The 26,977-nt window shown below is 41.9% G+C and overlaps 2 protein-coding genes across 4 annotated transcripts in view; one reads left to right on the forward strand and one right to left on the reverse strand.

Moving 5' to 3' along the window:
- The window catches only part of LOC132382496 (1-phosphatidylinositol 4,5-bisphosphate phosphodiesterase beta-2-like), a 282,694-nt gene that overhangs the window by 231,260 nt on the left and 24,457 nt on the right, over positions 1-26,977 (forward strand). Inside the window, exons 23-30 of the mRNA XM_059952750.1 lie at positions 1,401-1,489; positions 2,610-2,679; positions 9,591-9,644; positions 15,313-15,505; positions 16,253-16,418; positions 23,215-23,291; positions 25,002-25,097; positions 26,624-26,681. Coding sequence (XP_059808733.1) covers positions 1,401-1,489; positions 2,610-2,679; positions 9,591-9,644; positions 15,313-15,505; positions 16,253-16,418; positions 23,215-23,291; positions 25,002-25,097; positions 26,624-26,681 — 803 coding nt within the window. The remainder of the gene's footprint in view (positions 1-1,400; positions 1,490-2,609; positions 2,680-9,590; positions 9,645-15,312; positions 15,506-16,252; positions 16,419-23,214; positions 23,292-25,001; positions 25,098-26,623; positions 26,682-26,977) is intronic.
- Positions 303-7,136, reverse strand: LOC132382499 (uncharacterized). 3 transcript variants are annotated; one of them, XM_059952758.1, is made up of 2 exons: positions 2,399-7,136; positions 303-959 (listed from the first exon to the last, which is right to left on the reverse strand). In XM_059952758.1, the coding sequence occupies exon 1, from the start codon at positions 6,832-6,834 to the stop codon at positions 5,719-5,721; it is 1,116 nt and encodes a 371-aa protein (XP_059808741.1). In that variant the 5' UTR covers positions 6,835-7,136; the 3' UTR covers positions 303-959; positions 2,399-5,718. The 3 variants fall into 3 exon arrangements, with proteins under 3 accessions (XP_059808741.1, XP_059808750.1, XP_059808759.1); XM_059952767.1 differs by lacking the exon at positions 303-959 and having other exon boundaries at positions 1,573-2,705; positions 3,154-7,136; XM_059952776.1 differs by lacking the exon at positions 303-959 and having other exon boundaries at positions 1,573-2,705; positions 3,150-7,136.

Genomic DNA, 26,977 nt, shown 5'->3' on the forward strand with positions numbered 1-26,977 from the left:
ATTAGGGAAAGGTTATGTTGGTTGGACCAAATGCATAAGAGTTTAGAAGAATGAGAGGTGGTCTTATTGAAACCTAGGTGATAGTCTTGGGATGGGTCTTGGCAGAATAAGAATCCATTGATGAAGTGTCCATTATTAAATAAACTTTGGGGATATGAGGGCAGTGATAAAGCTTTATATTTAAAAGCTAAAACAGATTTAACTAGTTACTGAATATATTTATGAATGAAGGTGATCTTGTGGAATTGCGCATGTGAGATCCATTGTTTCATGGCAACCTTAGAATCAGAATCAGCATCAAAGTTAGGTTTAATATCACTGGCATATGTTGTGAAATTTGTTGTTTCACTGTAGCAGTACATTGCAATACATAAAACACTACAAATGACAAAAAGAAATATATGTATACAAATTCGATCAAATGAGTAGTGCAAAAAGAGAGCATAAAATATGTTGATGGATTTATTGTCCATTCAGAAATTTGATGGGGAAGGGAAAGAAAATGTTTCTAAAACACTCAGGTGTGTGTCCTCAGGCTCCTGTATCTCCTCCCTAAATGTAGCAATGAGAAGAGGGCGCATCCTGTGTGATGGAAATCCTTAATGATGGACACTGCCTTTTGAAGATGTCCTCGATGCTGGGGAGGCTAGTGCCCGTGATGGAGCTGGTCAAGTCTGCAACTTCCTGCAGCTTCTCCCGATCTTCTGCAGTGGCCCCTCCATACCATATGGTGATGCAACCGATTAGAATGCTCTCCATGACAGATCTGTAGAAATTTGCTATCGGCTTTGGTGATATAGTGAATTTCAGAGCGATGGACAGGAAAGGCAGTGATGCTTCCCCTTTGTAAAGGAGTCTAAAACTAGGGGCATCCATTTCAAGAAGGAGCTGAGGAATTTCTTCCCTGTGATGGCTGTGACGTTTTGGAATCTCTACCAGAAAGTTGTGTACAGAATGTCCTGTCATTAAATATATTTATTGAAAGTTGAGATAGAGTTTGGGATTACAGATAAATATGTTAAAACAGGAAAACTGGCCAAGATCAGATCAACCATTACCTTACTGAATCTTACTAGGTATTTTTGATAGGTCAGAGAAAAGGAAGTTTTATTCTGAGTCAGAGCATTTTTTTGTGTTACAGTGCCCAATGGGATGTTATGGAGGGACCTCTATTTTGTGTTTGATGGTCAGCATAAAGGGAACTTCATGCTGTATCCAACAAATGTTTGTACATGCCCTTGAGACATTTTGGGTCCTTGTTCACTTGAATGGAAATAAGATGGTGAGCAGTAGATTGTTGGGAAGGGCTACTATTTTCTGGAAGAGGCAGAGCTTTTTCCACACTTGTTCCTTCTTGCACAATCATGGATTAGAACTATCACCACCATTTCTCTTGGCAGATTTAACAAAGGCGTTGGCTGACCCAATAAACTTCATCCGCAGGATGAACATCCAGACAGAGCTGGATTCACCAGCAGCTTCTAGAGAGGTAATTGGCAGGAGAGCAGCAATGTACGTAAGATTATGTGTGTTGGCTTTAGAGTTTGGGGGTACATAGGGTTGAGAGTATTGCTTTGGGCAAGATATCTGCAAGTGTGGGAATATTGCTGTGATACTTTTTTTCAATCATTATTGTGACCTACAGGTGATAAAGGATGCCATTATGTCCACTGCATTTTCTAAAGAAAAAGCCTCCTTTAAGTTTCAAAGTTAAAATGTAAAATTTACTATCTGAGTACATACTGTACATGTCACCACATACAGCCCTGAGATTTTTTTCTGCAGGCGTACTTAGTAACTCTACAGAACAATAACAGTAAACAGGATCCATAAGCTGTAAACATCAGGAACTGTAAATTGTGCAAGTGCATATAATAAATAAATAGCAATAAATAATGAGCATGAAATAACAAGATAAGAGTCCTGAAATGGGTGCAGTTATCCCCTTTTGTTTAAGAGCCTGATGGTTGAGGGGTAGGAACGGTTCTTGAACTTGATGGTGTGAGCCCTGAGGCTCCTGTACCTTCCACCTGGTGGCGGCAGTGAGAAAAGAGCCTGGCCTGGGTGCTGAGGATTTCTGACGACGGATGCTGCTTTTCTACGGCAGTGTTTCATGTAGATGTGCTCAGTGGTTGGGAGGGTTTCACCCGTGATGTACTGGGTCGAATCCATTAGCTTTGGTAGGATTTTCCACTCGCAGGCTTTGGTGTTCCCATAATGCAACCACTCTCCGCCACACATCTATAGAAGTTTGCTGAGGTTTTTGATGACATGCCGAACCTCTGCAAACTCCTGAGGAAGTGGAAGCGCTGGTAACATCGCCAGATATGTAATTACCAGACCATTTAATATCTAATGACAGTATATGGACTCTTGTAGTTGTGATTATAACACTTACCTTGATTCTGTGTCATTTGGGAGGCTGACATTGATTGAGGGATATTTTGGTATGGCACTGATGCACCATCAATAACTCTCGGAGACTGAGGGGGGCGCAGTGCCTCCAATCGCCTTTATACCGGGGTCTGTGGGAGGAGCGGGAGGTGTCCAGACAGGTATATGTAGTTCACCACAGGCACTGAAAGATCTCTCTTGTGCATTGCTTGCAGGATGTCACAGAGGAGAAAGCAGAAATGCAGGAGAGTGACAGCGGAGCAATGGACCCCAATGAAGCACTCAGTAAATCATTCCTTTTCAAAGTATTTCTATTTGACATAAATGACAAGAGAACATAAAATTCAGTTCACAGGGATGAAAGAATTCAGTCATAGAAAATTATGGCACATCTAGTCTGCGCCAAACCATTTACCTTGCCTAGTCCCATCAACCTGCACCAGGACCATTACCCTCCAAACCTCTACCATCCATATACCTACCCAAACTTCCTTTAACCATTGAAATCGAGCTCACATGTACCACTTGTGCTGGCAGCTCATTCCACACGTTCACCAATCTCTGAGTTTCCCCACATGTTCCTGTTAAAAATTTACACATTTATCCTTAACCCATGACCCTTGATTGTAGTCCCACCCAACCTCAGTGGAAAAAGCCTGCTTGCATTTACCCTATCTATACCCCTCATAATGTGTATACCTCTGTCAAATCTCCTCTCAATCTTCTACATTCCAAGGAATAAAGTCTTAACCTACCAACCTTTCCTGATAACTTAGGTCCTCCAGTCCCTGCAGTATCTTTGTAAACTTTCTCATTCCACTTTCAAACTTGTTTACATCTTTCCTGTAGGTAGGTGACCAAAACTGCACACAGTTACGCACCCTGTAACGGGTTAAAAAGAACCAGCAGAAACGGACACACCTGGCATCTGAGTCTTCCATTATAAACTCTATTTTATTAGTAACTACGTGAATAATGTAATATAAAACAAGATAAGGTAAACAGGTTAGCAATGTATATGCATATATCTAGGTGAGTAAATAAGGTTCCCAAATGTCCCCAGCTCAGGTGATTAGGTGATACAGTCTTACGGTGGTATGGTAAATGATCAGTTCAATTCTGGAATTTGATTTGAGTAGAGCTGGAAGGAGAGGGTTAGAGAGTTGATTTGTTTTCCAATGCCGATGCTGATCCTCTACGCCATTCTCCTTGCTCCCGAAACTTATTTAAAGTCACCACTTGTGACCACAGGAAGTGGAATGCCAGTCTTCCACAGTGAGCTATCAACCCAGACCAGGGTTAAACACACCGATAGCTCCCCACCAGTTACCCCTTTGTCCACACTGTGAGCAAAACCCCACCCTTGTCGTGGGCACACAAAGCTCACCAGTGTCCTACTTGCTTTTGGCATCGTGTGTCTTGTGTGTCTGATTAAAAAGTTGACTGACCTTGTGTATATCTCACTACTGTGGAACACCAGCTGTCCATCATATAGCTCCGCCTTTCAGTTTCCAAGGCAACTCTCAGGTTTTCTGTTGTTCTCTCTCTCTGAAATAGCACACACACTGTTCGCTCCCTCTCTCTCTTTTTAAAGGAACAGTCCACTTTAGAATAGTCCTTCCGATCTCATCACACCTCTCTCAAGAAAAATTTTGATGAAACAGCAAAATTTTTGCCTTAACTATCGATTATACAACTTAAAGCAATACATGTGTAATTACTCAGGTAACATGGCAAAGCATTACAAACTTAAACTTAGCATCTAGACAAACAATCCGCTATAATGTTGTCAGTACCTTTCACGTGTTTTATTTCCATGACATACTCTTGCAAGATCGGACTCCAGTTAAGCAACCTTCTATTCTTATCCTTCATTTTACCCAGAAACACTAATGGATTATGATCCGTGTAAACCACAAGTTGTTTCTGTGCAGGATGTAGACATCGAAGTATTGCAATGCTAAAATGAGTGCTAGCAGCTCTTTTTCAACAGTGGCGTAATTTTTCCGATGCACATTAAATTTCTTTGAGAAATAAGCTACTGGATGTTCAATTTTATCATCATCCTTTTGCAACAATACTGCCCCGGCTGCTTCATCACTAGCGTCTACTGTGATTGAAAATGGTTTATTGAAATCGGGTGCCTTGAGCACAGGATGATAACACAGGATGGTTTTCAGGTGTTCAAATGCCTCCTGGTAAAGGTCACTCCACACAAATCTTTCACTCTTCCCGAGGAGTTTCGTTAGGGGAAGAGCGATGTCTGCGAATTTCTTACAAAACTTACGGTAATACCCAACCATTCCCAAAAACCTTCTTAATGCTTTCTTGCCCGTTGGAACAGGAACCTCAGCAATAGCCTGAACCTTGGCCTGCACAGGTGCCAGTTGCCCCTGGCCTACTACATAGCCAAGATACGTGACAGTGGCGTGGCCAAATTCACTTTTAGCAAGGTTTACAGTGAGGTTTGCCTTGGACAGCCTTTCAAACAGTTTCTCTACTGCTGAGATATGCTCTTCCCAGGTGTCATTCCATAAAACCAAATCATCTATATGTATTTTCTAAACTTTGAATAACTGAATTCATCATCCTTTGGAATGTCCCTGGAGCATTTTTCATCCCAAGGGGTAAAACATTGTACTCATACAATCCAGATGGTGTCACAAATGCAGGTATTTTCTTAGCCCTTTCTGTCAAAGGAACACACCAGTATCCTTTCAACAGGTCAATCTTTGTAAGGTATTTAGCCTTCCCCACTCTGTCAATACAGTCATCCACTCTTGGGATGGGATAAGCATCTGTCTTGGTTATTGCATTAACTTCCCTGTAGTCAGTACAGAATCTCGTACCCCCATCCGGTTTAGGGACAATAACGCAGGGCAATGCTCAGTCTGAGGTAGCTGGCCTAATTATGCCGGCTGTTAGCATGTATCCAATTTCTTGTTTAAACATTTTATTTTTGTCTTGGTTCATTCTATAAGGGTGCTGCTTAATGGGATCAACTTTATCTACAACTACAGCATGCACCACAGCCATGCACAGCCTCGGAATGTCCGGGAATAAACCTTTATACTTGTTAATTAAACTCTTCACTTGATTTCACTGCCTTGACTGCAAATGTTGAGTCTTCCCATCAAGATTTTTCAAAACATCAGAATTTCTGAATCTTGTGGAAATGACATGGAGTTCATTAAAATGATATGGTATTCCAGTACCAGACTCCACAATCTCCTCCATTGTCATAACAGTACTCACAGGTGCAGGTTCGGGGTCATGATAACCCTTCATAATATTTATGTGGACGAGCTGTGCAGCCTTCTGCCATCAATCAGGAGCTCTAATAACATAATTCAAAACATCAATTTTCGTAATTATTTCATATGGTCCACTAAATCTCACTTGAAGGGGGTTGGTAAGCAGAGGGAACAGCCCCAAGACCCTTTCTCCCCCATGTTTCATGTTTATCTGAGAGTGCTGTAAATTCTGCTTCGCAAGGTCACAAGCCTTGTTAAGTCTAGCTTTGAGTTCCAAAACATAACTAAGCATGCTCATACTCACATTCTGATCTGACCATTGATCTCTGAGTAGGGTCAAAGGTGACACAATGTGCTTAGCTCTCAACTCTTTAACTATCCCCTCGATTGTTTTCGAAGTAAAGTTACTACCCTGGTCAGATTGGATTTCTTTAGGTAGACCTACCAGTGTGAAAAATTTTATAAGGGTTTTTACCACAGTCTTGCAAAAGTTCACAACATCCTCTCTTAAATTAGGCCAGTAGAATTCCTTCATGATCCTGTTTACTGTCTTCCTCACTCCAAAGCGTCCACCTAAAGGCATACCATGAGCCATGTTTAAATTCTCAGCTCTGTAAACTTTCGGGACCACAACTTGATGTTCAATGGCCCAGTCCTCACTTGCAGGCACAGTAGGTGATATCCACTTCCTCAGTAACACCCCATCCTTCAGATAATATCCTACTGACTCTCTCTGAACCTCTTCTTCTGTGAGAGCTGTCTCCTTTATCGCAGCAATTTCAGAATCTCGACTTTGTTCCACTGTAAATTCATCCCTGGACAAGGACAAACCTTTCTCATCCTCCTCACTACCCAGATCCTGATGTAACACGGAAGGTAGAAAAATCTCGGACAAATTCTCATAAGTTAAATCCCTGTCTTTGCTAACTGCATCATCAGCCTTTTTAGATATGCTTCGGGTTACTGCGCATGTGCAGTTCACATCAGTATTTGTGAGTGGGTCATCAGCCACAAACTTGCTTGTTAGCTGTACTACTGAATAAACTTCACCCTGGATAGGTGCCAACCTAACGTTTACCAAACACAGTACCACCACTAAGCTTATGAAGACCATGTTTGCATTATGAAAATTCCCAAACAATCCATCTATTCTGTTCTTTTGGCTTTTAGCTCGACTCATCTTCATAGTAACACAGCCAGGTTCTCAGAACAAAAACAATACTTTGTATTGTAGCAATAGTAATCGTGAAAAACAGCTCCATAACCTTGAAGTTGTTTACTCCCTACTGCGAAAACAGAATTCAACAGAGTTTCACATACCTGTTCAGGCCATTTTCCTGAAAGCAGGGTCAAAGGTTGCAAAACCAGTCCAAACTTCTAAAGTTCTTTATTTAAAAATCCAGAAACAGCATCTTCCTCAATATTTCCAGTAAAATTTACCTCACCAGCTTTCAACTCATCACCATTTTTAGAGCACTGTCTAACACAAGTGACTGAGAATCCTCAATTTCCACTGGCACCAAGGTTAACCCTTTATTCACTGAACCAAGTCCATCTGACACAAAAAGATTGCATTCCTTTTCAACCAAGTCAGACACCTCAGACTTTAACTGAGTTTCAACACAAGGTTCAACACCCTGGGAATTCACAGGTGCTTCAACAACCTGAACACAGGCAATCGGGACAGCTGGCTCCTCTAGGCTTTCAATAACAGTCCGAGTTTCAAATTCCAGATTCCCCTGATCCTCCCAGCTACTCTCTGGGAAACTCTCATCCGGAGTAAACTCAACCTTGTGGGTTAAAACAACCTCGTCTGCTAACCCAGCAGACTCCCTCAAGGTAGTGGCATCCTTTTCATCTCGGTATGCCCTCACATCATCAGGAACACACTTCTTAAAGTCTTCAATCACAACCAGCTCTTTCAAGCTGTCCAAACCCTCAGTTACCCCTTCCGAGGTATGCCAGTAATTGAAGTACACCCGTTTTTCATGGGCAAACTCCACAAAGGTTTGGCTCCCGGACTTCCTCAAATCTCTGAACTTTTGTCAATATGCCTCCGGAACCAATTCATGGACTTTAAGCACTGCATCTTTCACTGCATCAGAATTCCTTGACTGTTCAAGGGTCAGAGCAGAAAGCGCCTGCTGAACCTTCTCCTTCAACATACTTTGTAACATGATAGCCCACTCATCCCTCGGCCATTTCCGAGTCGGGGCCACCTTTTCGAAGCGTAGGAAATACCAGTCGACCTCAGCTTCATCAGTTGGCGGTTCTAACTTAATTTCTTGGCTGATATTAACTGGTACCACCAGCTCATCATCACAATCTGGCACTGGACTTCCTTGCTGCATCCTCTCGAACTGTCGCTGTTTTTCTGCCTCTCTAGCCTCGTGTATCCTCCTCTTTTCTGCTTCTTCAGCCTCCAGCTGTTTTAATTTCAACACATACTCATACTTCAGCTTTGCTACCTGAAGCTGAACCTCAGCCTCAGTAAGTACTTTACCTTCAGCAAACATTTCCAACACCTCCTCTTCAAGTTTCCCCTGGCTACATAATGCTGTGCTATTAACAGCTGTATCTGAGCCTTCTTCATGCGAGTGGTCACCTTAACCTTTAACTTACAAGCAATTTCCAACAGCACATTCCTCTTAGTACAACACCTCTGGGGTTGGTTCTGCTAAAAACTTATTAACCTCAGACTCCATTTCTGCTGATAATCCACTCACACAAATCGAAAGGGAATTTCCCCAATCAAATCAACTAGTCAATTAAACCCCCAACAAACCAATGTCTTATACAACTGAGTCTGAGTCTTCCATTATAAATTAGGCCTCACCAATGTCTTATACAACTTCAACATAACATCTCCTGTATTCATTACTTTGATTTATGAAGGCCAATGAGCCAAAAGCTTTCTTTAAAAACCTACGTACCTGCACCACCACTTTCAATGAACTATGGACCTGTATTCCCAGATCCCTTTGTTCTACCACACTCTTCAGTGCCCCACTGTGTAAGACCCACCCTGCAGAGGTTGGTCCTACTGAACTGCAACTTGTCTACATTAAATTCCATCTACCATTTCTCAGCCCATTTTTCCAGCTGGTCAAGATCCCACTTTGATGGTTTTCCTCACTGTCTACTACACCACCAATCTTGGTGTCATCTACAAATTTGCTGATCCATTTAACCAGATTATCATCCAGATCATTGACAATGGACGCATCACTGATCTTTGTGGCACTCTATTAACCACAGGCCTCTAGTTAGAGAGGCAACCAAAGCCAACGTCTAATCCAATTTACTTTCAATTTACATTTGAGTGCCTTTCTACAATTGACAAGCTGGAAGAATGCCAGGTTTTAGGGCTTACAGTTGTGGACATGTGTTGTGGTTTAGCCTACTGAAGATGTGAGCAGGAAGAAGCTGTGTGAGGTACAGAAGTAGTGACAATCTCTGGTTGATCCAGAATGTTTGACATAGTGATAATGTAGGAAGTGTCAAATTGCTCACTGCAACATCCCACAAGCAGCGAACTGATATGACCAGATAAACGGTTTTCAGGTTAAATGTTGGTGCAGGCACCATCAAAGACTTTGTTGGTCTATTTATGACAACACTGTGGGATCTTTTATGTTTCATCTTAAAGAGCAAAAAAAAGACCCTGGTCTATTTCTTCTCTAAACCTCTCATGGTGTAGAATTCCCTCAGTACTGCACAAGAATGTCAATGGTCTGATGTCTATAGTGGGATGTGAACCAAGAATGTCTAATCCTTAAATCAGGAGTGCTACAAAATGAGCCACTGCTGAACCTTTCATTTTCTGGTGAGTTGCCACAGGTGGGGAGGGCAAGACCATCAGTTTTCAGGCACACTCAGCTGGAACAGAAGAGAAAAGGTACTTGCAATGGGTCCAGAATAACCAAACTACATTTCTTCCAGGTCCTTCTAATCCTACTTGCTCTGGTCTTGAGGAATCTTCCAAGGATGCTCTAGGTAAGCCAATGATCTCAGTTTTGTTGGGATTCCCAAATTCTAACAGCTTTGATAAATTCTAACGTTTTAACAGACTTGTTGTGGGTCAGGTGAGTGAGGCCATGAGCAGTATTTGGCAGTAATCACGGATTCTGACTGGGGAGAAAATGCGTGGCAAACTTGGAAACATTGCTCTGCTGGTGCACAGGTTGTATGTTTAACGTCTACTCCTTCTTGCCTTCTTTCACATAACGCTAAAGTACCCAGTGTGCTTCAAAAAGAAATGCTGCCAACTTGAAGTCATGCAGTCCAGATAAAAGGCTTCAGACACAAAGACTGTTAAAACTAGAAAGGGACTGGTTTGAGGAGATTAATTATTTTGCAGTTTTTATACCATCTACCTGAATCAACCCCATCATATGCTGGTGTCAAAAGTACTCTCACCCTGGCTAGCAAGAGTTTGATGTTATGTTTCTGGATTAGTTTTGATGGGTTCACACTGCTGAAGAGTTGAAGGAGTTGAAAGAATAGGTCCTTATAATACCTTTGGCCTTGTTTCGCCTGTTGTTCATGTCTGGTTCATATAGACAATGAGCAGCAAAAGATAAAATGGAGCCAGACAATAATTAGTCAAACTAATCAAGTTAATCACACACAAAAGAAAATTCCTTCCAGGCATGCTGCTGCTCATGTCCAGACATTATGTTGCATACACATTACACCCGATCTAAATTCTGTTCACAACCCAATTCCCGACACAAATCAGATTTTCACATAGGTTGGGATGCATGCTAACCCACCTCTCCCAAGGAGATAGAATGCAAGTAACAGGAGATAAAAATTCATCTGGAATGATGTTATCACAGGGCATGCACAGGAGGCAGTGATATACTTGGAGACAAATCCATCCCCCAATAAACTTCTAAAAGAAAATGAGACCAAAAATTTGGCAGATTGAATACACTGTGGAAAAATGTGAGGCTATCCACTTTAGCAGAGAGAAAGAAAATCTGTTCTTCCAATCTGGTGAGAGATTTACAGGTTTTGAAGATCAGAAAGAACTGGGTGTCCTCATATTTAGGAATTAGGAATAATTAGGAAGGCAAACTGTATATGTATTGCAACAAGATTTGGGTACAAGAGCATTATAAGGTGAGGCCCCATATACAGTTTTATAATAGGTAACTGGAATATTACTGTTTACACAGTTCTGGTCTCCCTACTTAAGGATGGTATGCATTGGAGCTCAACAAAGGTTCACCAGACTGATTTCAGTGATGAGCACAGAGTATGGCAGTACAGATAGTACCTACAGTCCACAGTGTTTGGAAGAATGCAAAATGAGACACAAAGTTCTTGTGTGGCACAGCAAAGTAGATGCAAGGATGATGTTTCCTTTACTGTGGAGACTCAGCTGCTGAGTATATGCAAGGCACAGATTAATAACACAGGAGTCTTGAGACAGAGTGAGTGGAGTAAACTGGCAGTGAGGTAAAAGAATTGAATGGTGCTACAGGTGTGTGGGGCTGGATGGATTATGATGCATGGGTACATAGTCACTCATGACATTAATGATGTGTGCACGTCTCTGATGAGATTCAGCAGATTTTAAGTTCTTGCATCTGCTCCAGTGCATACACATTCTTAAATTTAATGTAATTCTCATATTTCTTGGGATTCTCAAAACTCACCAGTGAAAACAAGGCAAGGTCACAGATTCAAGTGGGGTAACAATCCATTTCAGTTACTCTAAAATATAAGCCAGTTATTCTCAGCTACTTTCTCATCAAGAATCAAGCTATTTTTTCATAAACCTGCTGCACTTTCGAGATTGCCTCCAGCAAATCAGGATATGTGCCATTATGCTACTTTAGATAGAGCGTGAGATGAGATGGCTAGCAACCTGCAGGTCATGGAGCTGTAACTGCACACAGCAGAAAGTGGAGCGAGTTTCCAGGAAATCATTCTCACCACACAAGCTTCATAGGCAGAGGGTCCACTTCCTCTGTCTGGTGGAATCACAGAGCTTCAGGAGAATCAGCTTGACATGACCCTCTGTGCATAGTCAATGCTACACACTCTGAGGCCAGTAAGGGTCAATCATGTCACAGAAGACTAGTAGTAAGTGCGGGTCATGCCTAGACGTCAATTAGAAAAAGCAATTATATTGTGTCTTTAACGTAGTAAAAACATTTCAATGCATGACAGTTAGAGAGTTGACAACAGGCCACTAAGAGAAGCAGTTGATCTAAACTTTTACAGATAAAGAACAAAGATTCGTGGGTGGAATTAGGCCCCATTAGGACAGTTGATCCAAACTTTTACAAATAAAGGAGAAAGATTCAGGGGTGGAAAGGCATGGGGATATTTCAGAATTTAGGAGCATAGTAATTGAAGGCATAACCAACAATGGTGGAGCAATTAAGACTAGGGATTAGCACAGGCCAGACTTGGAGGAATGCAGATATCTTGGTAGGCTAGAGAGATAGGAAGAATAACAGAAGTAATTAGGTTTATTTTTGTCAACATGTACTGAAATACAGTGAAAAACTTTGCTTTTACATGCTATCCACAGAGATCATTTCATTACAACAGTTTATTGAGGTTGTACAAGGTTAGACAGAATTCAGAATAAGTATTACAGAAAAATGTAAAGCAGGCGCACAATAAGGTGCAAGCCAAGAGTGAGGTAAATTGTGAGGTCAAGAGTTCATTTTATCATCCTAAGAGACCATTCAATAGTCTTATAACAATGGGAGAGAAGCTGTGCTTGAGCCTGGTGCTTTCAGGCTTTTGGTTTTCCACCCAATGGGAGCAAAAAGAAGACAGATTGCCCAGTGTGGACAAAGTCTTCAATAATGCTGGCTGCTTTACTGATGCAATACATACAGACGGAATACAGGGGAGGCTGGTTTCCATAATGTACTAAGCTGTGTCCGTAACTCTGCAGTTTCTTATTGTTAGAATACCAAGCCATGAGACATTCATATAGGAACCTTTCTGTGATGCATCAATAAAGAGGGAGGGTTGAAGGGACCATGCCAAATTTCTTTAACCTCCTGAGGAAGTAGAGGTGCTGGTGAGCTTTCTTGACCCTGACATCTTTATGGTTGAACCAGGACTAGCACTGGTGATATCCACACTCAATAGCTGGAAGCTCTTAATCCCATTAACCTCGGCACCTTTGATATAAACAGGAGCAACAGCAGCAACCCCCTTCTTGAAGCTAATGACCACCTCTTCTGCTTTGTTGACATTGAGGGAAAGGTTGTTGTCATGGCGCTGGCCTCTCTATTGCTTTCTTGTACACTGACTCAGCATTATTTGAAATACTACTACTACTGTGGTGCCACGTAATTTATAGATGGAGATAGAGTAGGATCTGGTCACCAAGTCGTGAGTGTACAGAGAGTAGAATAAGGGGCTGAGGATGCAGCCTTGAGGGAGTGTTGAGAATAATTCTGATGACAGTGTCACTGCTCATCCTTGCTGATTGCAGTCTGTTGGTCAGGAAATTAAGGGTCCAGCTACGAAAGGAGGTGTTGACTCCAGAGTCCAGGAGCATGGAGATGAGTTTTCTTGGAATTATAGTACTGAAGCTGGAAGAGTAGTCAATAAGCAATGAACTTTGCTGAACACATGTCCCAGAGATGGGTGTCAGTGCATGAAGATGGTGTTTCCGTACAGAGCTGTTTTGGCAATAGGCAAACTGCAGTGGTCGAGGTTGTCTGGGAGGCTCAGTTAATGTGTGCCAGGACCTGCCTGTTCATGATGGTGGATGTTAGAGACACTGGGTGGTAGTCATTATTCTACCCAAGGGGAATGCCAGTGGAAATTTGAAAGCTGAGGCAGTGTTTGGCTCTCTTTGTTCTAGATTGATCCGGAAACATTTAGCATTCTGAGATTAGTTTAATGATTATAATTGAAGTGGTTTTGTCTGTGTGGGATGTGATCTCTTGTTGGTCTAAGCCAGAAAACGTGGTCACTAGTTTGTGAGTCTTACTTCAGTGTTGGGCAAGTTGTTGGAGATCCTGAGAGGCAGGATTTATGAGCAGTTGGAGAGAGATAATCTGATTAGGCCAACAGGTGGCACAGTGACATCAGCGCCGGACTCCGGAGCAAAGGTTCCCTAGTTCGAATCCAGTCAGGCCGCTCCTGGACACACTTTCCATCTGTGCTGGGTTGAGTGTCGAGCTCGCAACTTGGCCTTGTAAAAAAAAACAACTGTGGGGGACAAATCACAGAATCTTTCCTCCAAGAAAAACAACTTGAAAAAACAAGTGGTCACCGAGGCTCTGGCAGAGTATGGCATGCACACAAAACAAGTCTGATTAGGGATAGTCAGCATGGCTTTGTCAAGGGCAGGTCATGCCTTATGAGCCTGACTTAATTCTTTGAGAATGTAACAAAACACATTGATGAAGGAAGAGCAGTGGATTTAGTGTATATGGATTTCAGAAAAGGCATTTGATAAGGTTCACCATGTAAGGCACATTCAGGAAGTAATTTGGCATGGGACCCAAAGAGACCTTGCTTTGTGGATCCAGAATTGGCTTGACCACAGAAGGCAAAGAGTGGACACACTTCTTGACCAGTCTACAATGGGTCATATTCTGCATGGAGGATGGTGTTCTGCAGGGATCTGTTCTGGGACCCCTCCTCTTTGTGATTTTTCTAAATGACCTGGATGAGAAAGTAGAAGGTAGGTTAGTAAGTTTGCTGATGATACATAAATTGGGGATGTTGTGGATAATCTGCAGGATTGTCAGAGATTACAGCGGAATATTGATAGGATGTAGAACTGGGCTGAGAAGTAGCAGATGAGGTTCAACCCAAATAAATGTGAGGTAGTTGATTTTGGTAGGTCAAATTTGAAGGTAGAATATAGCATTAATGGCAAGACTCTTGGCAGTGTGGAGGATCAGAGGGATCTTGGGGTCCGTGTCCATAGGACACTCAAAGCTGCTGCGCGGGTTGACGGTGTTTTTTAGAAGGCGTATGGTGCGTTGGCCTTCATCAACCATGGGATTGAGTTCAAGAGCTGTGAGGTATTGTTATAGCTTTTTAAGACCTTAGTTAGACCCCACTTGGAGTATTGTTTTCAGTTCTGGTCACCTCACTACAGGAAGGATGTGGATACTATGGAGAGTGCAGAGGAGAGTTACAAGGATGTTGCCTGAATTGGAGATCATGCCTTATGAGAATAGGTTAAATGAACTCGGCCTTTTCTTCTTGGAGCGATGGAGGATGAGGTGAACTGATAGAAGTGTATAAGATGATGAGAGGCATTGATCGTGTGGATAGTCAGAGGCTTTTCCCCAGGGCTGAAATGGCTAACATGAGGGGGAATAGTTTTAAGGTGCTTGGAAGTAGGTAGAGAGGTGATGTCAGAGTTAAGTTTTTCACAGAGTGGTAGGTGCATGGAATGCACTCCCAGGGAGGGTGGTAGAAGTGGATGCAATAGGGTCTTTTAAGGGACTCTTAGATAGGTACATGGAGCTTAGAGAAATAGAGGGCTATGTGGTAGGGCAGTCTCTAGAGTAGGTTACCTGGTCGGCACAATATTGAGGGCCCATGGGCCTGTAATGTGCTGCATATTTCTATGTTCTATGTTTTATAACTATGTTCCACTGTTTCTTTGGGAAGCTGCTGTGATCCATTAAAATGATATTCTTTAATCCAACAATAGAGCTATTGACTACCAATGAACTGAAGACACAGAAGGCATATATCAAAATGCAGAAAAGGCATGAGAAAGAATTGAAGGAGTTGGAGAGGAAGATTCAGAAGAAGAAAAATGAAGTGATCCAGAAATATACCAGCAGCTTTGCAGAACAATGCAAGAAAAAGCAATCATTTAACAAATCGTACAAGAAGAAATGGTAAATGTGACATTTTAACCCTCCTTTGTTATAGTTGCTGATACTTACACCAGGATAAGCAGCACAGAGTTTATGAGCAGTAAGACTACAAATTTTGTGTTAATGAAACTTCATGAAGCTTTTCTTATTTTCAGCATAGATATTTCTGTGCTGCCGATTCTTAGGTAGTCAGCTAGTCGTATATTACATACAATATCACTTCTCATGGGCTATTCCTCATTTACCTCCTTTCCTTGAACCTCCACATAATGGCCCTTCCTCCTATATTATTTTCCCCATTGCTCTTCTCCCTTCACCACACATTCCTTTCCTCTCCACCCAATCCTTTCACTGTCACTAATTTCCTTGCATCATTGCAATGCACTACAGTGCTAAAATATAGTTCTATTGTGTTCTCAGCACATGGTGAAATAAGGCTGTATTACATCTGAATAAGCAGCACAGGATATACTTACATCCTGGTGTGCCTTCCTGCTTTTAAAGTGTCATTGGGTCCTCCAACTAGAGGACAGTCTTTTACTGACCACCTCATTTTGGTCCTGCTCAAATGTCAGACTTTGCTGTGGGGATTTAGTGTAACCTATACTGTGTGAGAATATAAGGATTGGCTTGTTGGGTGTGTAAAACTGTAGATTCAGTTGGCAAAATTTCTTTCTTTGGTGAGGAAATATAGTTTAAATTGAGTTTAAATTGCAAAACCAAATTAGAAGTATTAGTCACCACCAGTGATATTCCTCCCTGTTGCAGGAGTTTCGGTAGTACTCCCGAGGGTGGTCTTCATGATGCTTTGAGCACTGGGCCAGAGGCTGAAAAATGGACTGAGCTCAAGAACAATATGGAGGCCGAATTAATGCAAGTTTATACAGAGCACTATGAACTCATCAAGACCAAGAGAGAGCAGCACATCACTGAGGTAATGAGCCAGAATTGGCATTTGTTTGTGGTGTAGTGGGTCTATTCATTTCCTGTAGCATGAGTAATGCTGTGACTCATTCCATCTGCAGGCTGTGGGATTTTCTGTAAACCATACTAATGATCTGCTCAGATCTGGGGATTCACTGCAACTCATGTTGTTCCATCCCCTCCTGCAAATGACTGCTCCCAGTTTCAGTCACTCACCTTTGGTCTTTGTAATGACGTTGACTCAGTGCTCTTAACGTCTGATCTTAATGCCTGGAGGAGTTGCTTTCCCTGGATGCTACATGTGGCTCACAAAAGCTGAAAATCCTTCCTTGATAATTCCCCATTTTTAAGAGCATAGCCTAGTGGGCAAGGCATCAGACTAGTAACCTGAAGGTCACTGGTTCGAGCCTCAGCTGAGGCAGCGTGTTTGTGTCCTTGAGCAAGGCACTTAACAACACATTGCTCTGCGACAACACTGGTGCCAAGCTGCATGGGTCCTAGTGCCCTTCCCTTGGACAACATTGGTGGTGTGGAGAGGGGAAGGCCTGCAGCTTGGGCAACTGCCGGTCTCCCATACAACCCTGCCCAGGCCTGCGCCCTGGAAACTCCAGGCGCAGATCCATGGTCTTTCGAGACTGATGGATGCCACCATCATTTCACTCTATCTAGACATTCCATTAATCTGGAAAAATATTAACTTAGCAGGGAAATTCATGACCCTATCTTCATCCACACGTTTTGACCCACTCACCAGGTCCTCATCCTACACTGAGTAATTCTTAAGAATGCCCAAGACTCAGGTCTTAATGTGATACTCCTAGAACTTCAAATGATCAGAAGTTTTGGAGAAAACAAAAATTACATTAAAGGCCTCATACATTCCGTCCTCACTTCTGGGAGGTAATTCGGATTATATGTAAGTGAAAGGTACAAGTGAACATTGATCCCTAGAGAATGATGTTGACAAACAAGAAAATGGCAGGGAACTTTGCATCCATTTCACAGTCACTAGAGAATTTTCCATGAATTGTGAGATTCGTGAGGAATTGGTAAATTGTTAATATAACAACCCTATTCAAAAAGGAAGATGAAAAAGCATGCAACTATGATCTGGTTATCTAACATCAACTGTTGGGGAAAAATGTTAGTATCAGTTATTAATGTGGCATTGTTGGAAAACTCTGATCAAGCCCAGCCAGCATGTGAAGTTATTCACTTTGGAAGGAAGAATAATGAAGAGTATTATTTAAATAGGGGAAAAGACTGTAGAACGCTATGATCGAAAGACGTTCAGGGTTCATTGTACATGAAGGCCTGCATGTGTGGCTGGTAATGGTGGAATTTGATGGAACATTAGTTCTTATTTCACGGAGGTGTAAAAGTAAAGAAGTCATATGGTGGTAAAGTGGTTACCATGACACTATTTCAGCAGGGCCACTGGAGTTCAGAGTTGAACTTCAACGCTATTGGATTGCTGCACAGGTGCAACAGGAACATTCCCATGCAGGTCTGACAAAGAGCTTGAAAAAGCAGCAGGTTTTTCGATGAGAGTTATTTATTGGAGTACTGTGCAGATGTAACAGGGGCGTTCCCACGCAGGTTGAACGAAGACTTTCGGTGGGAAGGAGAGGCACCATCTAGCTGAGTGGTTATCGTGGGAGTGGTCTGAGTAGTAGGAAGGCTTTGGCTGAATAGGGCTTTGGTGAGAACAGGCAGAGTCTAGGTAAGTTCAGTCCTTATTCCTTGTTCATCTTTAGAGAGAATAGGGGGCATGTCTACAGAGCCAGTGTTCTGTTCTAGGTGCCAGATGAGGGATTTCCAGGAGACTCTCAGCCTCCCTGATGGCCACATCTCCACCAGGTACATTAAGAAGCAGCTCCTTAGAGATCCGTGTCAGGGAACTGGAGCTGCAGCTCAATGACCTTCGGCTTGTTGGGGAAAGTGAGGAGGTGATAGACGAGATACAGGAAGGTAGTCACCTCAAGATTACAGGAGACAGATAAATGGGTTATTGACAAGAGAGGGAAGGGGAACATCAGATAGTGGAGAGCACCCATGACTGTCCCCTCAATAATAAGTACTCCATTTTGAGTGCTGTTGATGATCTACCTGGGGGAAGCAATTGCGGCCGTGCCTCTGGCACTGACTTTGGCTCTGTGGCTCAGAAGGGTAGGGTACTGAAGAATACGGCAGCAGTAATAGTCAGGGGGACAGATAGGTGATTCTGTGGATGTAAAAATAAAACATGGATGGTAGATTGCCTCCCAGGTGCCAGGGTCCGAGATGTTTCTGGACGCATCCACACACAGCCAGATATCGTGGTGCATATTGGTACCAATGACATAGGAAGAGAAAGGGAGGAGGTCCTGAAAACAGAATACAGGGAGTTAGGAAGGAAACTCAGAAGCAGGACCTCAAATGTAGTTACCCTGGGATTACTGTCTGTGCCACACAACAGTGAGGATAGGAATAGAATGAGGTGGCAGATAAAGGCATGGGTGAAGATTTGGAGCGGGGGGCTGGGATTCAGATTTCTGGATAATTGAGACCTCTTCTGGAACTGGTGTGACCTGTACGAAAGGGACGGTTTGCACTTAAATCCAAGGGGAACCAATATTCTTGTGGGCAGGCTTAATAGAACTGTTGGAAGTGGTTTAAGTTAATATGGCAGGGGATAGGAACCAGTACGATAGAGCTGAGGATGAACCAACGGGTTTACAAGTAGATGATGGGTGTAACATGAATGCAAATGCATTACAAATGCAGACAGAGCAAAGAGTTAAATTATACCATAGAGGCAAAATTCAAAAGGGCAAAGAATGAAGGACTGGCGGTGCTGTATTTAAATGTGCGCAGCATTCAGAATAAGGTGGACAAACCCGTGGCACAATTAGAGGTTGGCCGGTATGACGTTGGAGGCATCACTGAGTCATGACTGAAAAAAAGCCATAGCTGGGAGCTTATACTTTGTATCAACAGAGGCAGAAAAGCATAGGCTGTGGTGTGGCTTGGTTGATAAGAGATGGAATTCCCTCTTTAGAAAGAGGTAACATTGGGTCAGAGAATGTCAAATCTTTGTGGGTAGAATTAAGAAATTGCAAGGGTTAAAAAACCATTATGGGAATCATATATAGGCCTCCAAATAGTAGCCAAGATGTGGGGCTGAGATTGCAAGGGGAGCTGGAAAAGGGTAATGATTTAATTGTAATGGGGGACTTCAATATGCAAGGGATCGGGAAAATCTGGTTGGTGTCGGATTGCAGAAGGATTTTGTTGAAGGCCTATGAGATGCATTTTTAGAGCAGCTCATGTTTGAGTCTACTCGGGGAAAGGCTATCTTAGGTTGGGTGTTGTGTAATAATCTAGATCTTATTAGGAAGCTCAACATAAAGGAACCTTTAGCAGGTAATGATCATAATATGATTGAATTCATACTGCAGTTTGAGAGGGAGAAGCATAACTCACATGTGTCAGTATCGCAATGGAATAAAGGGAATTACGGGGACATGAGAAAGGAACTTGCCCAAGTGGATTGTAGGAGGATACTGGCAGGGATGATGGCAGAGCAGAGCGGCTAAAGTTTCTGGGAATAGTTCACAAGGCACAAGATAGATAGGTCCCACAGAGGAAGAAGTTCTCAAATGGCAGGGGTAGGTAACTATAGCTGACAATGGAAGTTAAGGACTGCATTAAAGCTAAGGAAAGGGCATATATGGTAGCAAAAGTGAAGGGGAAGTTGGAAGATTGGGAAGCTTTTAAAATCCAACTAAAAAAACCTATAAGAAGGGAAAAGATAAAAGGGCAGACTAGCCAATAATATAAAACAGGATACCAAAAGTTTTTCAGTTATATAAAGAGTAAAAGGGAGGTGAGACTTGATATTGGACCACTGGAAATTCTGCTGGTAAGGTAGTAATGGAGGACAAAGAAATGGCAGATGAACCTAATGGGTACCTTTGCATCTGTCTTCACTGTGAAAGACGCTAGCAGTGTACCAGAGTCCATGAGAGTCAGTAGGCAGGATTGAGTGCCATTGTTATTACAAAGGAAAAAGTGCTAGGCAAACTCAAAGGTCTTAAGGTGGATAAGTCACCTGGACCAGATGGACTACATTCCAGAATCCTGAGAGAGGTTACTGAAGAGAGAACGGGTGCATTAGTCATGATCTTTCAAGAATCACTGATTCTGGCATGGTCCCGGAGGACTGCAAAATTGCAACGTCACTCCACTCTTTAAGAAGGGAGGAAGGCAGATGAAAGGAAATTATAGGCCAGTTAGCTTAACTTTAGTGATGGGAAATTGTTGGAGTCTATAATTAAGGATGAGGTTTTGATGTACTTGGAGACTAACGACAAAGTAAGTCAAAGTCAGCATGGTTTCTGTAAAGGGAAATCTTGCCTGACAAATCTGCTAGAGTTCTTTGAGGAAGTAACAAGCAGGGTGGACAAAGGAGAGGTAGTGGATTTCATTTACTTGGATTTTTAGAAGGCGTTTGATGAGGTACCACCTTTTCAGAAGGCATTTGATAAGGCTGCTTAACAAAATAAAATCCCATGGCATTACAGGAAATATACTGTCATCGACAGTGGAATGGCTGACAGGCAGGAGGCAATGAGTAGGAATAAAAGAGGCCTTTTCTGGCTGCTGGTAATTTGTGATGCTCCTCAGAGGTCAGTATTAGGACTGCTGCTTTTCACATTGTTTGTCAGTGATTTAGATAATGGAATTGATGGCTTTGTGGTAAAGTTTGTGGTGAAGATAGGTGGATGGGTAGACAGTGCTGAGGAAGCAATGTGATTGCAGCAGGACCTAGACATATTGGAAGAATGGGCAAAAAAAAAAGTGGCAGATAGAATACAGTGTTGGGAAATGTATGATAATACATTTTGGTGAAAGAAACAGTAGTGTGGACTATTATCTAAATAGGAAGAAGGTTCAAACATTAGTGGTGCAGAGGGAGTTAGGTGTTCTCACGCAAGACTCCCAGAAGATTAATTTACAGGTTGAGTCTGTGGTAAAGAAGGCAAACGCAATGTTGTCATTTATTTCAAGGGGAATAAAATATAAAAGCAAGAAGATAATGCTGAGCTTTTATAAGACACTAGTCAAGCTTCATTTGGAGTACTGCCAACAGTTCTGGGCCCCTTATCACAGAAAGGATGTGCTGTCATTGGAGAGAATCCAGAGGAGGTTCACGAGGATGATTCCAGCAGTGAAGGAGTTAAAATATGAGGAGTGTTTGGCAGCTTTGGGCCTGTACTCACTGGAATTTAGAAGAACGTGGGTGGGATCTCATTGAAACCTACTGAATGTTGAAAGGACTAGAGAGGGTGGATGTGGAGGGGATGTTTCCTTTGGTGGGAATATCCAGAACTAGAGGGCACAGCCTCAAAATTGAGGGGTGACCCTTTAGAACAGAGGTAAGGAGGAATTTCTTTAGCCAAAGAGTAGTAAGTCTGTGGATTGCTCTTCCATAGACTGCAGTGGAGGCCAAGTCCATGTGTATATTTAGGCAGAAGTTGATCATTTCCTGATCAGTCAGGGCATCAAAGGATATGGTGAGAAGGCAGGTGTATGGGTTTGAATGGGATCTGAGATCAGCCATGATGTAATGGTGGAACAGACTGATGGACTGAATGGCCTAATTCTGCTCCTGTGTCTTATGGTCTTATTGATGACATGTGAAGAGTTTGCACCTCCTCCCTGTGGATGTGTGTGTTTCCTCCAGTTGCTCTGGTTTCTTCACACTGTCCAAACATGTACTGGCTAATAGGTTAATTGGTTATTGTAAATTGTCCCATGATTAGGTGAGGGTTCAATTGGTGGGTTACTAGTGGTGTGTCTTGAAGGGCCAGAAAGGCCTATTCCACATTGTATCCCTAATAAAACATAATAACACAACTGTACAAGGCACCATCTAGAATCATATGAACAATTTTGGACCTCTATTTATGGAAAGATGTTATTTCATTGGCAATCATTCAGAGGAGGGTAAATCTGGGTGTGTAAATGTTGCACTACAAGGACAGATTGGGTTCTACTCATTGGAGTTTAGAAGAATGAGGGAGAATCTCAATGAAACAAGCACGATTCTTAGGGGGGCCAGACAGGGTAAATGCTGAGACGCCGTTCATATCACCAGGGAGCATGGCCTTAGAATAAGAGGCACCATTTAAGGCTGAATTGAGGAAAAACTTTTTATCTTCTCAGAGGACTATGAAGCTTTGAAACTCCTTGTCACAGGGAACTTTGGGCAAAGTACTTGGGTGTTTGTTAGACTGAGAATTCTAATCAATAAGGGAATCAAAGACGTGGGGAAAGGACAGGAAAAAGGATTTGATATATGCTGTTAAGTGGTGGATAGGCTTGAGGGACAGATTGAAATAATCCTATATGAGTTTTTATTATACTGTGTGGGCCTGGAGCATGAGCTGGTTATGCTCCTCAGCACACCATGAAGACACACATAATGGATGGACAATGAAGGATATATCAAGCATTTCGACAGGACGGATAATGGGTTGGTGGGGGGGGGAGTTATTTGGCTGCTAAAAGTAACTGAAAACCCCAAGAATGGAGTGGTTTGGGACATTGTTCTACAGTATAAAATGAAACTTGCAATGTTACTGAGAGAAACTAAAGGAAAGATTTTGGTTTAGTTGTGGAGCCAGTCTTTCCAATCTTTGCAGTCTTTGCTGTACCCTTTCAATACCCCATTGTTTATCACTTCCTTACTCTTGTATTGCAAAGATGATAGACTATTGCAGGCAACAATCCAAATAATAGTTTTATCTTTCTACTTACAGCAAATGGCCAAACTAGTGGAGCTAACAAAAGAAAAACAAGCAATTGAACTGAAGAATTTGAAAGATGCAGGAGAAAGGTGAGGAATTAAACTATAATTTTAGTAGACTGTGGATTTCTATCTCTGATCCAGTGGAATAGTGAGGAAATTCCCAGCAGCGAATGGATGCAATACCACGAGGAATTCAGGAGATTCATGAGAATTAAAAGGATATTCTCTCAAGATGATACATATCTACCAAAAGGGCCATGTTAATGTATGTTGTTTTTCTTGTGGATACTGCCTATATGATGCTATATGCCTGTGATGCCACTGCAAGTCAATTTTTCATTGCACCTGTGTGTAGATACTTGTATATATGATAATAAACTCGACTTCGAATACTGGACAGGAATACTTTTGCAAAAATTCGATGTTCTAAGTAAGTTTATTAACAAAGTACATATACATCACCAGAAACAAAACTGAGATCCCTTTTCTTGCAGGCATATTCAATAAATTCAAAATAGAATAATAACCATAATAGAGCTAACGAAAGACCGCGCCAACTTGGGCATTCAATCAGTGCGCAAATTGTATAAATAATAATAATAATAAATATCGAGAACATGAGATGAATGGTCCTTGAATATTACACTGGGAACATTTCAATGATGCTGCAAGTGAAATTATTCCCCCTTGGTTCAAGAGTCTCATAGCTGAGGGTAATAACTGCTCATGACCTCTGGTGTGAGTTCTGAGGCTCCTCTACCTTCTGCCCAATGGCAGCAGCAAGCAGAGGGCATGTCCTGGGTGGTAGGGGTCTCTGATGATGGATGCTGATTTCCTCTGACAACACTTCATGTAGATGTGCTCAGTGTTCAGTGGCTTTACCTGTGTTGGACTAGGCCATGTCCACTACTTTTTGTAGGGTTTCCATTCAAGGACATTGGCGTTTCCATACCAGTCAATATACTCTCCACCATATATCTATAGATGTCATGCAGAATCTTCAAACTCCTAAGGAACTTAGAAAACTTCAGTATTCCAGGTTCCTTGAAGTAAAATAACAATAACCTTTCTCTATACTTATCCATTAAGTTGTACTGATGTTTATAATTGATTTAGTCCTTCAGACATCCTAAATTCAATCCCTTGAAAAGATAAACGGGATGCTAATGGAACATGAATTGTATTTGCAGAAATTGTAACACAATGAATAATAGTCAAAATAAATGGATTTCAATGCTGAAACATGCATTTATTTTAGCATTTGGGCAAAAATCTCATCAGGGTGTCAGGTAAAGATGGCACCTTCCTAGTTTCTGGCTCAATTTGGAAACCACAATCTGAATGCAAGATCAATCAAATGTGGGCATGTAATTATATACATATTTCTGTATTTTTGCTATTTTCAGTAAAGGAAATTAAGTATTTTTGATGAAGGAGCATCTAATTCCTAAAAATGATGATTAGAAATTTCATCTCCTATTTTAAAGGAAAGTGCAAATCAACTTCATCTTGTCAAGCAAACTTGCTCTCTATACTTGCTCTCTATTTTCTCTACTATCTATCATCAGCCCAAAGGGTCAGTAACTATGACTTCAAATTGAAAATTGCAGAGACATCCAAAATGCACCACAGGTAGTATCCTGTCTTTAATACTCCTGGTCTGTGAAAGTGGTTCATGGATACAAGTGATTCAAATCATGGAAACTCCAATCTTTTTATCAGTTTACTGCCAGTGTTTGGGATGGGTATGATGCTATAGAGCTCTCTGTAATCAAGGCTTTGTTGTTTACTTTGTAGTGAAATGAAGGAGATAAAGAAAAGGTTGGAGCAGAAGCGACAGGAGAAGATTGAGGCAATGCTGAAAAGTACAGCAGACAGGATTACCCGGGAGAGGTTGGTGATCAGTACATCCCTTCTTTTTAATAAAGATGTAGTAGAGTCTGATAACCAGCATTAAATTAATTATGTGACAGCAATGTGCTAAATTTGTCACATTGCCTAAATGTGTTGTAGAAAGGATCAACTTGAGAATCGACCTTATTCACCATATACATACATCTATTAGAAATTTACTGGGGTGTGCTGGTATGAAATGTAACAAAAACAATTCAAAAACATTCAGCAGTTATAAAGAATTAAAATTAGAGATTAAAGTACAGATATGTCCAGAGTGGTTGATCAAATTGACTGCCTGGGGAAGAAACTTTTAAGATGGCATGAAGTTTTGTTTTACTAGCCCTATACACAACAAATCCAGAAGATCCAGCCCACCATTTACCCAATGGAGCTGCAGCTATGGGTTCATGTTAATGGGTTCCAGACTCAGTTGCACTGATTTGGGAAGCACAAAGTATTAACTGTGTGTGTGTGTGTGTGTGTGTGTGTGTGTGTGTGTGTGTGTGTGTGTGTGTGTGTGTGTGTGTGTGTGTGTGTGAGTGTGTGTGTGTGTGTGTGTGTGTGTGTGTGTGTGTGTGTGTGTGTGTGTGTGTGTGTGTGTGTGTGTGTGGTTGGGAATAACATTGCAGCATTGTGTTAGAAGAATGATGATGTGAGGACATGACCTTTTGCTACCTTCAGCACTAGATGATTTCCTGAATTCTTTCAACTTGCACAAGTTTCTGGTAAGGTAGGTGTCACCTGTTGTAAATGGTAGATTCTTCAGGGAACTATAGACAAGTGTGATCATCCAGACTAGATTTTTTTAGCTGGATGCAGACAGGATGGAACTTCCAAAGATTCCCTTTTGCCAAATTGTTTGGTTTTTATCTGGTTTGTTGAGTTTCTCGGTTTTGCACTGGATAGGGAAATATCTGCATGAAAACACGAACAGCATGGTTGTTTGGAGCAGCTGTCTCATTCTGAGTGAGAGGTGGTGAGAGAAGGTCACAGGAGCTCACAGGCTGCTTCACAAACATTGTCAAGAATCATTTCAATATCTCCCATCTGTTGAGAAAGCCTAACCTGACCAGGCCAGTGAAGGTCCTTTCACCACCAGATTGGGGAGGGAAGGCGCTAACATCCCAACAGCTTGAGAAGAGGTCTGAGCAGTTTTACAATACTATGGTCTTCCAAATACATGAGGAAGAGGCAGAATACGATTTGCACAGAGTGTGATCCTGGCATCATGTTGCGCAGAAATTGCAACTATGGGGCACTGTTCTCCCACTCCCAACCAAGCCCCTGCTATAATCCTCCAGATACAATGTTCACACCTTGGGTTTATGGAAGTAAGTGCAAACATTTACCCTCTAACATCGAGCTCAGGTGTATATATGCCAATTTAAATGCGAGTGTTGCCTCTCTGAGCAGTTGCCACCTTTGGGTTTTGGTTCCACTGCATATGTTATGAGGGAAAACAGTGCAGCATGGAATTAATTTGTTCTGTACTTGTGGATATTCAACGTTCTCCCTGTTCACAGGCGCAAGAAAGAGATCGCTGAGCACCATATTCAAGTGTCGGTGAAAGAATTCAAGCAGGTGCGTGGCAGAATTGGAAATAAAACTGTAAATGCTGGAGGCTGGAAATGCTGGAAACACTCAGCAGATCAGGCATTATCTATGGAATGAGAACAGGGTCAATGTTATAGGTCAAAGACATTGTCGGAAATGGGAGAGATAATAAAGTTAATCATAATTTAAAGAGGTGGCAAGAAGGATTGATGGTGCAAAGGGATACCTGTGATAAGTGAGAGCTGGTCAAAACAGATAACAGAGACATAGAGCACTATAACACAGAAAAGGGCCCTAGTCCATGCCGAACTATTATTCTGTCT

Source organism: Hypanus sabinus, chromosome 2 (genome assembly GCF_030144855.1).
Source record: "Hypanus sabinus isolate sHypSab1 chromosome 2, sHypSab1.hap1, whole genome shotgun sequence".
Classification (NCBI taxonomy): Eukaryota; Metazoa; Chordata; class Chondrichthyes; order Myliobatiformes; family Dasyatidae; genus Hypanus; species Hypanus sabinus.